Source organism: Betta splendens, chromosome 6, assembly GCF_900634795.4.
Source record: "Betta splendens chromosome 6, fBetSpl5.4, whole genome shotgun sequence".
NCBI classification, from domain to species: Eukaryota; Metazoa; Chordata; class Actinopteri; order Anabantiformes; family Osphronemidae; genus Betta; species Betta splendens.
This window is the reverse complement of record NC_040886.2, coordinates 9,247,364-9,259,106: the sequence shown is the minus strand read 5'-3', so window position 1 is coordinate 9,259,106 and position 11,743 is coordinate 9,247,364. Positions and strand designations below refer to the sequence as shown.

Below are 11,743 nucleotides of genomic sequence, written 5' to 3'. Positions count from 1 at the left end.
CGACGTCCCGAAACGGACACATGTCACATTTATTGTTACAATCTGATTTATGGCCATTAAAGCATGAGTATGCGTCACACTGTCTGGTTATATTTTGGATCAAAGGTGTTCACATTTGCGCATAAGCAGTTTGGAAAATTTTTAATAAAAGCTAACTAAATTCTCTATATTTTACTGCTACAAAGTAATACTCTTCACAACAACTGGTGCTTAGACAAAGGACAAAGCGTCTGAGCTCACGTTGCGACACAGTGACATGGCCCAGACCGGCTAGGCTTTCTGGGTAAGCGTGCCCCGGTATCCGCCCATATTCGCGTAAAGAAGGCCGACCTGAACAGCGAGGACAGGCGCTGGATCAAATGGAAAGTTCAATCGATTAAATCGCCCACTTTTCCGCCCGTTCCCGCTCGCTTCCGAGACGAGGTGGCCCCACGTACATGCGGGCGTTTCGGCCGTGACATAGGAAATGCGGAGATCGTGTGAGACGAGGGGATTTTCAGCTTGACTTTGTTTGGTCGCCACTTCGGACGCGGAACTCCACTCGCTAAAAGGTAACGCGACAACGAGCGGACGCGGTTCCGCGGAGCGTGTTCCCACTACGGGTGGGCTCGCGGCGTCGTGCTCGCTCGCTCGCTCGCTCGCTCGCTTTTCCCCGGGTCACCTTTACTGGCGTGTTCGCACCGGAGAGCAACGCTGCAGTGGAAGCGTTAGTGTTCGTAGTTGGCGTAAACTACGCCCAATTGTGAACCCAACGCCTGGCCCTGCAATGCAGACCTTGGGGCTAGCCTGTCAATGGCGGCTTCGAGAGCTGCACCCTTCAGCCTTTGAATGAATGGCCGGTGCTCTGTCGCGACACACGGCGCGGACAGCGCCGTGTTAATGCAACGTATGAGTAGAATACGCGAGCTTGGCGTTTCGGGGCCGGTCGGTGTAATTGCGAGTCCGCGGACGCGCTCGTGCGCTAGCGGCTAAGCTAGCTAACAGCAGCCCGGTTGTTAGACGCTATTCCAATCTGGCAACCCTGCGGCTCGCACCGCTGGATTTACGCCGAATTCCTTTCACCGTCCCGCGCCGCTTCAGGCGGAGTTGCCCGTTTCAACACACGACATCTCATTTGGATTTCACCGATTTATATATTTGCAGAAAAGTAGCCGCGAATGCACATTGTTGCAGAATCTTTCCAAACTTTCCTCATGCTCATGGGGGACATTTTTTTTTGGTATGTTTCCGGGTTTCACAGCAAAACGTTACTTAACGCTACAACATCAAACTTTCACCACAAAGTACGATTAATTAAAAAAAAACGATGACAATCTTACAGACAACACGCAGTTATTGCTCTATATGTTTGCGGCACTGGAAAGCGGCTGATCAGAGCAGTCTCACGTCACACAACGGGCCGGGTTCTGATAACGTCAGGTGTTGATTCAAAGCGCTCAGGCAACGATCGCGTCCAGTGAACGCAGGCTTTTGTTGGCCAGATACCGATCGCACCGCATTCTGGTTATTGTTTGTCTAGACCAGCCAGTGAAACTCGGCGGAGCTCCTCCCTGACCGCGGGCTGCGCCGCGCCGCGCCGCGCACCGTGACTTGTGAAAAGGCCAGCTGCCAGCGTTGATGGATGCTGCTCCATAAAGCAGCCGGGCAGCGGAGAGACTCCCAGTCGCTTGTCAATTTTGGAGGCTTAATGTAATGTCATAGATTCTGGCCTCAGGCTAGATTCTGTTGTGTGGTTGCTACAAAGAAACGAGCAGTGAATATTTTTGCTGGGTTTAGACCTTTTCCTACATATGCAGGAATTCATAACTAACTTTTAACTCATTTGTTTAATAATAATAGTAATAATAATACAGTGTGCCATCATGTTTTCTAACAATATTTCCCTCCATTTTACACACAAGTCTGTTTATAGGACTTGTACGTTCTTGTGCAAATGTCTTGATAGTGAGTAGTCTAAACAATAGGACAGCAATATAAAAGCAGGTTCCAGTGAACCAGCGAAGATATTTTTACCGTTACGTGCCATAATTTTCTTACTGTCAATGATTGACTTTAGCGACATTGCAAGTACTGCGGATATCTGAATTTCTCTGTGGACATGTCTGAATATAATGCTCTCTCTCTTTTTGATCCCGCAGGTGAATCATGACAGAATATAAGCTGGTAGTGGTCGGAGCTGGTGGCGTTGGCAAGAGTGCATTAACTATTCAGCTCATCCAGAATCACTTTGTGGACGAATATGATCCCACGATTGAGGTAAAGGAGCACGCACACTCAGGTCCATGATGTGTTCACGAGCAACTATTTTGTTATAGGGTCCGAACAAGAAAGAAACACAGGCCTTTCTGGTTTAGGGCTTAAAAAGACGCCAAACAAGTTTTCGCTCCCTTTGCGTGCAGGTCGGCCTGCCTGCTTCCTCGGGGGGCCAGCCTATAATGAGTGAACACAGTCTCATTACCATTTAAATTATTGATGTGCTGTCGCAGGTTAGAGCTTCAAGATAGTTTATATGAACACGAGATAACATCCGAAACAATGGCTGCTCACCGGATCGGACAGCAATTATCTGTCTTGGATCAGATTAAGTGTAGTCATTATTCTGATGAAAAGCTGGAGTGCTGTGACACAGAGGGAATTTGGACCTCATTATAATTGAAGGTCTGCTGAAACATGGAGTGCACTACCACAACTAGAGAACGGCAATTAAATGGAGTCCTCTGGCATCTTAAGGCAAAATCATGTCGTGATTAAGTAATGTACGCAGTCCTGCTTGTATAATGAATGGCCCATGTTAATCAGTGCCTTTTTACCACAGCTCTCCATAGTGAGCATGGGGTGTGTTGTGTGTCCACTAGTTGTACTTGGTAACTGGATTGTGATCCCTCTCTTCCAGGACTCGTACAGAAAGCAGGTGGTGATTGATGGAGAGACGTGTCTGCTGGACATCCTGGACACTGCAGGTCAGGAGGAGTACAGCGCCATGAGAGATCAGTACATGAGGACAGGGGAGGGCTTCCTCTGTGTCTTTGCCATCAACAACACCAAGTCCTTCGAGGACATCCACCACTATAGGTGAGCTAAGGTGCTTGAGGACTGTGGTGTGCTGATAACATTTTGGAACGTTGTGGTGGTTTAAGCAACTCGGCCGCAGTGCTCGCCATGTTTTTCCAACATGTCTTGTTATGTAATCTGTGTTTCAGACTTCCACTAGCTAATGTGCGACACTGACTCTAATGACGATAGTAAAGCATTCATTGCCACTGAACTGTGCAAGAGTACACACCCAATGCTAATATTGTGAGCAGTTGCCTAAAAACATTCCACTAGTAGAAGGACTTTATATTCTTTACTCAAGCTGTAGTACTATGTACATACAAAATACTTGTTTATTTTGACTTTATGGCACTAATAAAGTACAAGTAAACATTTGTTAAAGCTACAGTACAATATGTTACTGAGTACATGAACTCACTGCTGTATACATGTCCTGATGTTAGCACTGAACACAAACCAATAATGAACCTTATTCTTACCAGATACTCATCTAATTTCTCTGAATAGAAAACAAAACCATTTCAAAGCATAAGAGTGAGACCTCAGTGAAATGATGTATCGTTGCTGTTGTTTCTGTCAATGTCCAGAGAACAGATTAAGCGGGTGAAGGACTCTGAGGATGTTCCCATGGTGTTGGTGGGAAACAAGTGTGACCTCCCGTCCCGGACAGTGGACACCAAGCAGGCTCAGGACTTAGCACGCAGCTACGGCATTCCCTTTATCGAGACCTCAGCCAAAACCAGACAGGTGAGAACGAGTGTCCAGCGGAGGACGGCCCCGCCCTCAGCTTTCCACTCATTTAACTTTCAAATGCGTCTCTGAACTCCACTAGTACTCCGCTGCAGGTCTGTAGGACATGTTGAGTGGTGTGAAGTTGCATGTGGCTTATTGGCTTTGATTGGCACAGCAGTCCTTCTCTAAGCGGTTTAATTCTAATGCTATTATTCTAGGCAGATAAACCTATGAGACCTGGCCACTGGGATCAAGACGTGTTTAAACCATGTGCTGCATTTGCGTTTCATTCAGTGGGTCTAAAAAAATTTGGTCATGTAAATCTGCACATGCTCTTGGGTTAAATCATTTTTCCTTGATTGGTGATTAATAATCAGTGCATGCTGATCTGCTATGGACATTATAGCCATCTGCAAACTTTTCAGCAAATCGGTGGTTGTCTGCATGGAAGAACAGACTGTTAATTCATTATTGGGCTGCGTACTAGATGTTGGAAGATTTGGTGTGTTGATGACTTAAGTGTTGTGTGTTCTGAGCATGGCCTAGGTTGGCTGGCGCAGTGATCTGTAAACACTTTCTTCTCTCCTTGACCTGGGCTCAATCACAGCTCCTTCTGGTGCAGGGGAAATCGGCGACGCAGTGATTAATTTCTCACAGTTCTGTTCACCTGCAAATTCAGTGTTTTCACGGTGCTGCGGTGTTTTCCCTCACACTGTTTTTCCAAAACTGCAAATAGTTTGAAATCGCCTACAAAAAAAGGAAATGCACAATCAAAGCTTTTCTGGTGTATAGGTGTAGAAAGTTGGACGAGAAAGTGATGCTGCACCCCAGACTTTAGTGTCACTGCTACGCCTCTTTGCATCTATAGACTGTAACACATGCACCATGTAGCATCCCTCCCCCTGTTATTCCTGAACATTGAGGGAAGTTGTGTCTTATACTGCAGAGGGTGGAAGATGCCTTTTACACTCTGGTACGGGAGATCAGGCTGTACCGGCTCAATAAGCTCAGCAAGGAAGAAAAGACTCCGCGCTGTGTCAAGCTTAAAAAATGTGTTGTGATGTAAAAAAGGGGTAAGTGTATGCAGCCGCGCGTCCACTGGCTTTGTGTGAGTGTGTGTATGTGTGTTGTTGGGTTTGTGGAGAAGGCACCTGGAAAGGTTACACAGTGAAGGCTGGTGTTTTACGGGTCCTTGGCGCTAACCTGCTGCTTTTCTTTCTGGGGCTGTGGTGTGGTTCTCACCGGAGGCTGAAATAAGTGACGTCTTTGCTTTTTCAGTGTCTGTTTATTATTTATTCATGGCCGATTGTCTTATTACTATTTTCACACTGGGGTCATTTAGTCTGAATTCAAGTTCGCTGGCTGCCTTTACACTAGGTCTCTGTTCTGATCCAGGAGTACGTTTCTGTTATTTACTCGTCCTTCTACATGATGGCAGAGCTATGTGATTATTAAATAATTACTTAATTTCCCCTTTTTTAAAGAGTTTAGTTGTTAAAATGATGCCTGTTGTAGTTGGTCCAGAGCCAATTACATCACCTCTTTCAGGCATCTTCGTCTGCACTGTGTATCATGTGTATCGTTCACCGATTCCGACTAAACTACCAGTGTGAAAGGGTCCTAATCTGCTGAAATTTACATGACTGTTGGGTTTGGGCTGGTGAGCCAACATGTATGATTAAAAGAAATCATGTTGAATCTGTGGGAATGAATCGTAAACTGAAGTGCTGTGTTAAGAAGCTACTGATGATTTATCTCAATTAATTAAATCTTTAATTTTGCTTCCGTCTTTGTCATCACCCTGGGTTCTCAGTCCTCCAGCTCTTTGAAAATGTGTTGGTGAACCTGCAGTGTTGTTCAAAACCCATTTAGTTTCACAAACCTGCCCCATTGTGGCCTCAGCTGACATTTACTGCGTTCACTTGAATTCAGCTATACTTAGAAATTACACATATATAAAGGCTCATTTTATAGAAAGTCATTCAGTAAGACGGATGATTGGCATCTTTTTTAAAATAGTAACAAAGTATCCTGTGTGCTGAAGGCTGTTCACCTTGCCAGAGAGAGACCTGCCACAGTGGCTTTCTAGTTTTTGCTGGTGTGGTTCATCTTTCTCAGCGGAGCCATCTTTGAATAGTTTTGTTTTAGTTTTAGGCTACAAACAGAAGGCCTTCCTTCTGTCCAAGATCTCTGTTGGCAGAATATATTTATAAAACAGTTTCTTCAGTTCAGACCCACAGCAGTCGAACAGCAATGGTGCCAAGCACTTGAAGCAGGTCCACCACTTTTTTTTTTTTTTTTTTTTGACAGTTTGCTTGTGTTGGCGGACTACGCTTAATGTTACTGGAAATGTAAACAGGACAGCTTGTTCTGCAATTTTATTTAGAAGTCACTGAAACACATTGTGGGAGTTTACTGGGCAGATCTCATTCAGGACGGTAGAATAACATGGCTCCTGCAGCTTCTGTCAGTCGGCGCAGCACATCATGGCTCCGTCTGACCGCTCCACCCAGCTGTTTCACAGAGAAGATCATTAACACTTCAAAATGTTTCCGAGCTCTGTATTAGTTTTATGTAGGTGGTGATATTCTGGTATAAAGAAAAAAAACTGTGATTATAACAATGCTCTGTTTTTATTTGTATTTTTCTTTCCAGGGGGTTGATGATGCCTTTTACACACTAGTGCGAGAAATCCGGAAGCATAAGGAGAAGATGAGCAAGGAGGGCAAAAAGAAGAAAAAGAAGTCCAAGACAAAGTGTACACTCATGTGAATGATCATCCCTTTCCCAGACAGACTTAAAAAAAAGCAACCACGTTGAACATTTAAAGTAAAACATTTTGTACATTACACTAAATTATTAGCCTCTTTGAGAACCCACCATACGGATTACTAAACCTGACCCAACCTGTCCTTGTCTGTTATTTGCTACCTAGTCACCAATAGGCTTTATTTTCAGCTTAGTGCCAGTTGCCCACGTGCGTTGGTCCAACAGCCTCTGTGATTTTATAGCATAATGTTAATTTGGGTAATTTTATATAATTGAAGAGCGAACTAATCTTCTCACAACTCATGTTTGACAAATGAGATGTCAATAACGTAGTTTTTCCTCCCATTGCTTAAAAGGTCTGGGTCTTCACGCCCTTTCTAAGTTTGGGATGCCAAAGAATGAATTTCCAAAACAAAACAAAACAAGTGCAGAAAGGACCAACATTCGGCCAGGCGAGATGCAAATGTCCCAGCCACCGCGTAACGTCCCAACTACGACCTTTAGATATGTCTTTATGTCACTGATCTAAGTATGCATGCAACTCCTACTCTTTGAATGTTTTAACACCCTAATTAGCTAATAAATAATTAGCCGTTTGTCAATGCGTCGTACTGTGTGGGAAGTGATTCTTGCCTACATGAGGTGTTTTCTTTTTCCTGCATGCATTTTGTCCTAGATGACATGGGTGTTGCAAACTGCGTCTAGTCGATGCATTGAATAGAGCCAGCAACGAGGAACTCCAGAACCCCAGTGGACACCGGTTTACTTTTACCAGGTTATTGAACTATAATCAATATTTGCTTCTACAAGAGAAACGGGCAGTCTTATTTTTGCTTCAAATCCATGATATCGTGGGGTTTCATCTGTTTTCTGATGATAAAATGTACGTAGCAGAAGGGGTTGTGTTGCTCAGAGTCATTTTATGTTGAAAGGATCAATGCCTCATCAAAGGGAAAAGCATTTCTCAACATTATGGATTTAATATTTTCTGCTTTTACTTCCTCCAAGGCTTAAATGCAGGATTGTTGCAAATAAATTGGGGTATAAATAATGATTGAACTCCTTTTGTCAACGCTCCCAAATGGAGAGTTGATATTTAGCAGAATGTGTCTTTAAGTACAATATTTGAGATGAATCTCAAGTATTCAGTGTACTATAGTGTCATGCCTTGCACATTTTTAAAGCTGGCGACTCATTTGCTTGAGACTGTGCAGAAAAGCAGAATGCATGTTATCAGCAGCTTCCAGGAACATTTCTTGTGGTGCGGTGTCACAAAGGTTGCTTAAAATGTTATCCAAATGAATTTTCACATTCTTCTGTGGAGCTTTTGGATTCGTTTCCTGAAGTGTTTGGTGGGCTGCCTTTCAATAGAGATGACTGTTGAGCAATATAATTTGTCATTTCTCTCACCAAGCTTGTGTAATGCGGTGATGTAACTGGAACTGACATTTGTAAATGAGGCAATAATTGCCATAAAATTGTTTTTTTTTTTTTTTTTTTTTTAAGAGAGTCTGAATTTACTAAAAATAGTCCTGGTTTCTTTGTGTCACCCCATATGTCACCTCTTCCATTACATTCACGAGTTGTTCCCCAGGGGACTTTTATTTGCATTAGGTGCTACATTTACAGTAGAAAGAACCGAGACATTTACTTTGTCCTGTGTGTTTGTGTGTGTGTGCCCTCGAGGAATACACAAAATGCTGTTTTGGGGAAGCGATGCTGTTGACACAGAAATTTCAGACATGACACATTTGGCATTGAGGATTAATGAATATTGACCCAGTTTATTATTACCTCTGTTTGTTATGAAGTAGATAATAACTGTTAATGCAATTTTAATTATGGAACCATCCTGTTAACAATACAGTTTGAAAGTAGTTTTACTGAAATGTTTGAAATGTTCCTCCTTCCTTTTATTGCGTGCCAACAGCTGATTTCTGAAATGTATCATTTATACCTGGATCGTATTTTAGCAACCTTTGTATAGTTGTGATACTGAAAGGTGCATATTTTGTAAATTGTGCTTCATTTCGTTGGTGTGTCTATGAATGTTGCTTTACTGGAGTTTCACTCCGCTCGGTGTATGTGACTAGAGAGTGTGACTGGGTCCAGGTTTAGGGGAGTGAATGAATGACCACTTTACAACACACCTTCTGTGGGCAGCGTAGAGTGGTGATCTGATCTCAAATGAGTCTATTTTTTGCCATGAATCTCACCACTCCTATTTAATGTGTAATAAAGAACAAAGTAAAGATGACTTTGTCTTGTTGTTCTTTTTAATTAAATGGGATAATTGCATATTTACTTCATTAAAGATAAGAAGTTGCTGGAGGACGTCAGAGCATCACTGCAGTGACTGTGATGGAAGCAGGAGTAGTTTTGAAGTTGTATTACGTTAGTGGTGCCCAGCAGGTGGCAATGTTCACTCACTGCTAGATTAGACATCATTTTTCTCTTTAAATCCCATAAAACCTATGAAGGGAGCTGTTCACCGGCTGCCCACACTCCCAGGGTGAGAGTAAGTTTAGTTTGACAAATTATGGACATTTTCCAAAGAGACCAGAATGTTTTTAAGTAAAATAAGTACATTGTTATTCTGGCTTCTTCCCAGTCCTTTACAATGAATGGGCAGAGTGTTTATCTGAAGATGTTGGTGTGTTTAAACAAGGGCTAGTGAACCTTTCAAAATAAAATAAAAACAGGGTTAATGTTGCTTTGCTCAGATAATTTTAGACTGGAAAATCATCCTCGTTAAGATCTAATTTGATTTTGAACCATGCTCCTCCTCATGAGCCTAAAATATTCTGCAACAGCCACCTGACATGAGTCCAACAGACCATGTGTTTAGAAGCAGGAAGTGACGGCACCTGTAGTAAAGGCCGGGCAGCGCTTCACTGGGGAACAAACCCAGCAGCTGGTGGTATCTGATCCAGAGCCAGATCTTTGTCTGTTGACTGCATTTTTACATGCCACATCCATCTCATGCTGCCTGTTCTGTTCATGACCTGCCTCAGGCTCGTTCGCTCACGTTCACCACTAAAAACCTTAACTAGAAACCGTGATGATTACAGTGGGAATATCTTGGAATTGATCATTTTTCTACACATATAGCATGTGATAATCTTCATCATCAAGGTGCAAAATAAACGATAAAGATAATTTAACATTACAGTCCAATAAATATTTTAGCTTTATCTTGAGAGTCTGAACATTACTTGTAGACACATCAATAGAAAGAAGGTTGTGGAATCTGAAACTGAAGCTCTCTGAATACTTCCACCCTCACCGTCAGTCACTGTCATTTGTCAGACACACTCCAAATACCACAAAGCAAAATATAAAACTCCGCAGCAGCGTCAACATCTGTGACATCCTTCATATATAATATCAATATGGGGTGATTTGGAGGTCAGTACCAGTCCATATTGGAGGACCCCAAACCCCCCCCCCACCCACCCCTCCCGCTCACCGTACCTGCTTTTATTTACAGCCACTCTGACAGAACTTGTCCTTTTGTGTTGGAGAATGTGCTTGTTTAGTCGTATTCTGTGAAGGGGGATGTCATGTTCTATCAAAGATGAGATATTTTCTCTTGCAGATTCCCAAGAAATAAATGCCAGCCAGATTATGGCCAGAGACAGCATACAAGCTTCAAAAGGACAGGCCTGTGCATGTGTCATATGCAGGCAACACTGGGGTAATTGGCTGCAAAACAGTGTTTGCTTGCAGAGGCAATGGGCAGAGCCGAACCTCAGTTTAGATTGCAGCCTCATAGTTATTTACTGGCCCTGCAGTTAGGATGACCATTGATTGATCCTTTAATATGCTGTAGCCAGTTATAAATTAACAGTGGCACGTTTAAATGCTTTTCCCTAATAATGTTGGAGGGTTTGCTGTTTCTTTCGTGATTATTCTACACTGGATGTGCTGCATCGCCTTGTTTCAAAAGGAAGTTAAGTTGTTTCCAAACTGTTGCTGCGAACAATAAACTATGTTAACACATTGTGACAAGCTCCATTACTCTTTCTCCTTAAACAATGGGGCTACGGTTCCTGCCACATAGCAGCCAAGAGTGAAAAAGAGAGAAGATCTAATGAATTATGCAGACAGCGCTTTCTCTTAGCCTGACAGTCTGAAACCAGCCTGGAGAAAATTGTAGGAGAAGTACGAGTCGGTGGAGCCATCACAAATCCCCCTCCCCTCCCCCCCCCAGGGACCACTGAGGCCAAGGCCTGTCAGTCAAGCGCCCCCCCCCCCTGCCTAAACTGTAATCCGGGGACAAGCAGCCTGCAGGTCTGATAAAGTGCTGAAAAGATGCCCCAGAAACCGGCGTGCGGCACTCTGGGCTCCTGTCACGAGGAGGAGGCGGCGAGAGGACGCGGCAAATGCTCCCAAATCGCTAACAACATGGACTCTCCCCCCGCAGGAACTCAATCACAATCAGCAGCCGTGACCCGCCCGAGCTCACAATGGTCGCCGCCGGCCGACCCGCAGCCTTGTTAGTGCGCGGGGGTGAGAGAGTTTTCCCTTTTTGCTCTAATGAAGTGCGGCTTCCCTCCCTTCCTGGCGGGCGGCGGCGGAGCGCGGGGCGGCGGGAGTGCGGCTCGGTAATGAGGGGCCAGGAGGTCCAGGTGTCTTCAAACCACAACACATTGGAGAGACTTGACACAGACGTGTTTTCACCAGCCCCGCAGGAACCGGAGAGCCGGATGAATATTCATGCGCCGCTGATGAATTGCGTTGCCTACAGCGCCGCGGCCACTTTGCAGAGCCCTCGTGCTGCTTCTTTTATCGCGGGAGGTCCTCGCCGCCGAACCTCGCGGGCCGCGGCTCGGCGCCCCGGCGTCCAGCTACCAATTATCATCTGAGATCATTAACTTGTTATGTTGACACAAACACCGCAATTTCAGATGCCCTTCTTTATTCAAATGACCCCGTTCGCGAGGAGTGGCCGACTGGGTTGATTGGATTTTTTTCCCCCTTCAAATACCTCGCAATCACTCAACAAGTGATGTCCGGACACGCGATTAATGAACAGCGTGCGGCGCTTTGAACTGCGCGGCGGAGATGCATAAACAAGGTTGGCGGCGCCTTTGGAAGTGCGCATCAGCACAGATGGATACAGTAATGGCAGGCTGAGGAGCGTCTGCTCCGTGCCCCCCCCCTTGGAGGGGGAGGAGGGGGTGAG

At 44.5% G+C, this 11,743-nt stretch overlaps 2 protein-coding genes across 6 annotated transcripts in view; one reads left to right on the top strand and one right to left on the bottom strand.

Annotated features, from left to right (window-relative positions):
- The window catches only part of sspn (sarcospan (Kras oncogene-associated gene)), an 80,808-nt gene that overhangs the window by 21,306 nt on the left and 47,759 nt on the right, over window positions 1-11,743 (bottom strand). The window lies entirely within an intron of this gene.
- On the top strand, window positions 263-8,812 carry kras (v-Ki-ras2 Kirsten rat sarcoma viral oncogene homolog). Of its 5 annotated transcripts, XM_055509950.1 has the most exons (7): window positions 302-551; window positions 2,139-2,256; window positions 2,894-3,072; window positions 3,642-3,801; window positions 4,733-4,848; window position 5,403; window positions 6,442-8,812. In XM_055509950.1, exons 2-7 carry the CDS (start codon window positions 2,146-2,148, stop codon window positions 6,556-6,558), a joined length of 684 nt encoding a protein of 227 aa, XP_055365925.1. In that variant the 5' UTR covers window positions 302-551; window positions 2,139-2,145; the 3' UTR covers window positions 6,559-8,812. The 5 variants fall into 5 exon arrangements, with proteins under 5 accessions (XP_055365923.1, XP_055365925.1, XP_055365921.1 ...); XM_055509948.1 differs by lacking the exons at window positions 302-551; window position 5,403 and adding an exon at window positions 263-283 and having other exon boundaries at window positions 4,733-4,859; XM_055509946.1 differs by lacking the exon at window position 5,403 and having other exon boundaries at window positions 303-551; window positions 4,733-4,859.

Bases quoted from the DNA above. Each gene is read 5' to 3' on its own strand.
- kras (XM_055509950.1), top strand. From the start codon at position 2,146: ATGACAGAATATAAGCTGGTAGTGGTCGGAGCTGGTGGCGTTGGCAAG. The intron at 2,257-2,893 runs GTAAAGGAGCAC...CCTCTCTTCCAG, and splicing joins AATATGATCCCACGATTGAG to GACTCGTACAGAAAGCAGGT. The intron at 3,802-4,732 runs GTGAGAACGAGT...CTTATACTGCAG, and splicing joins CCTCAGCCAAAACCAGACAG to AGGGTGGAAGATGCCTTTTA.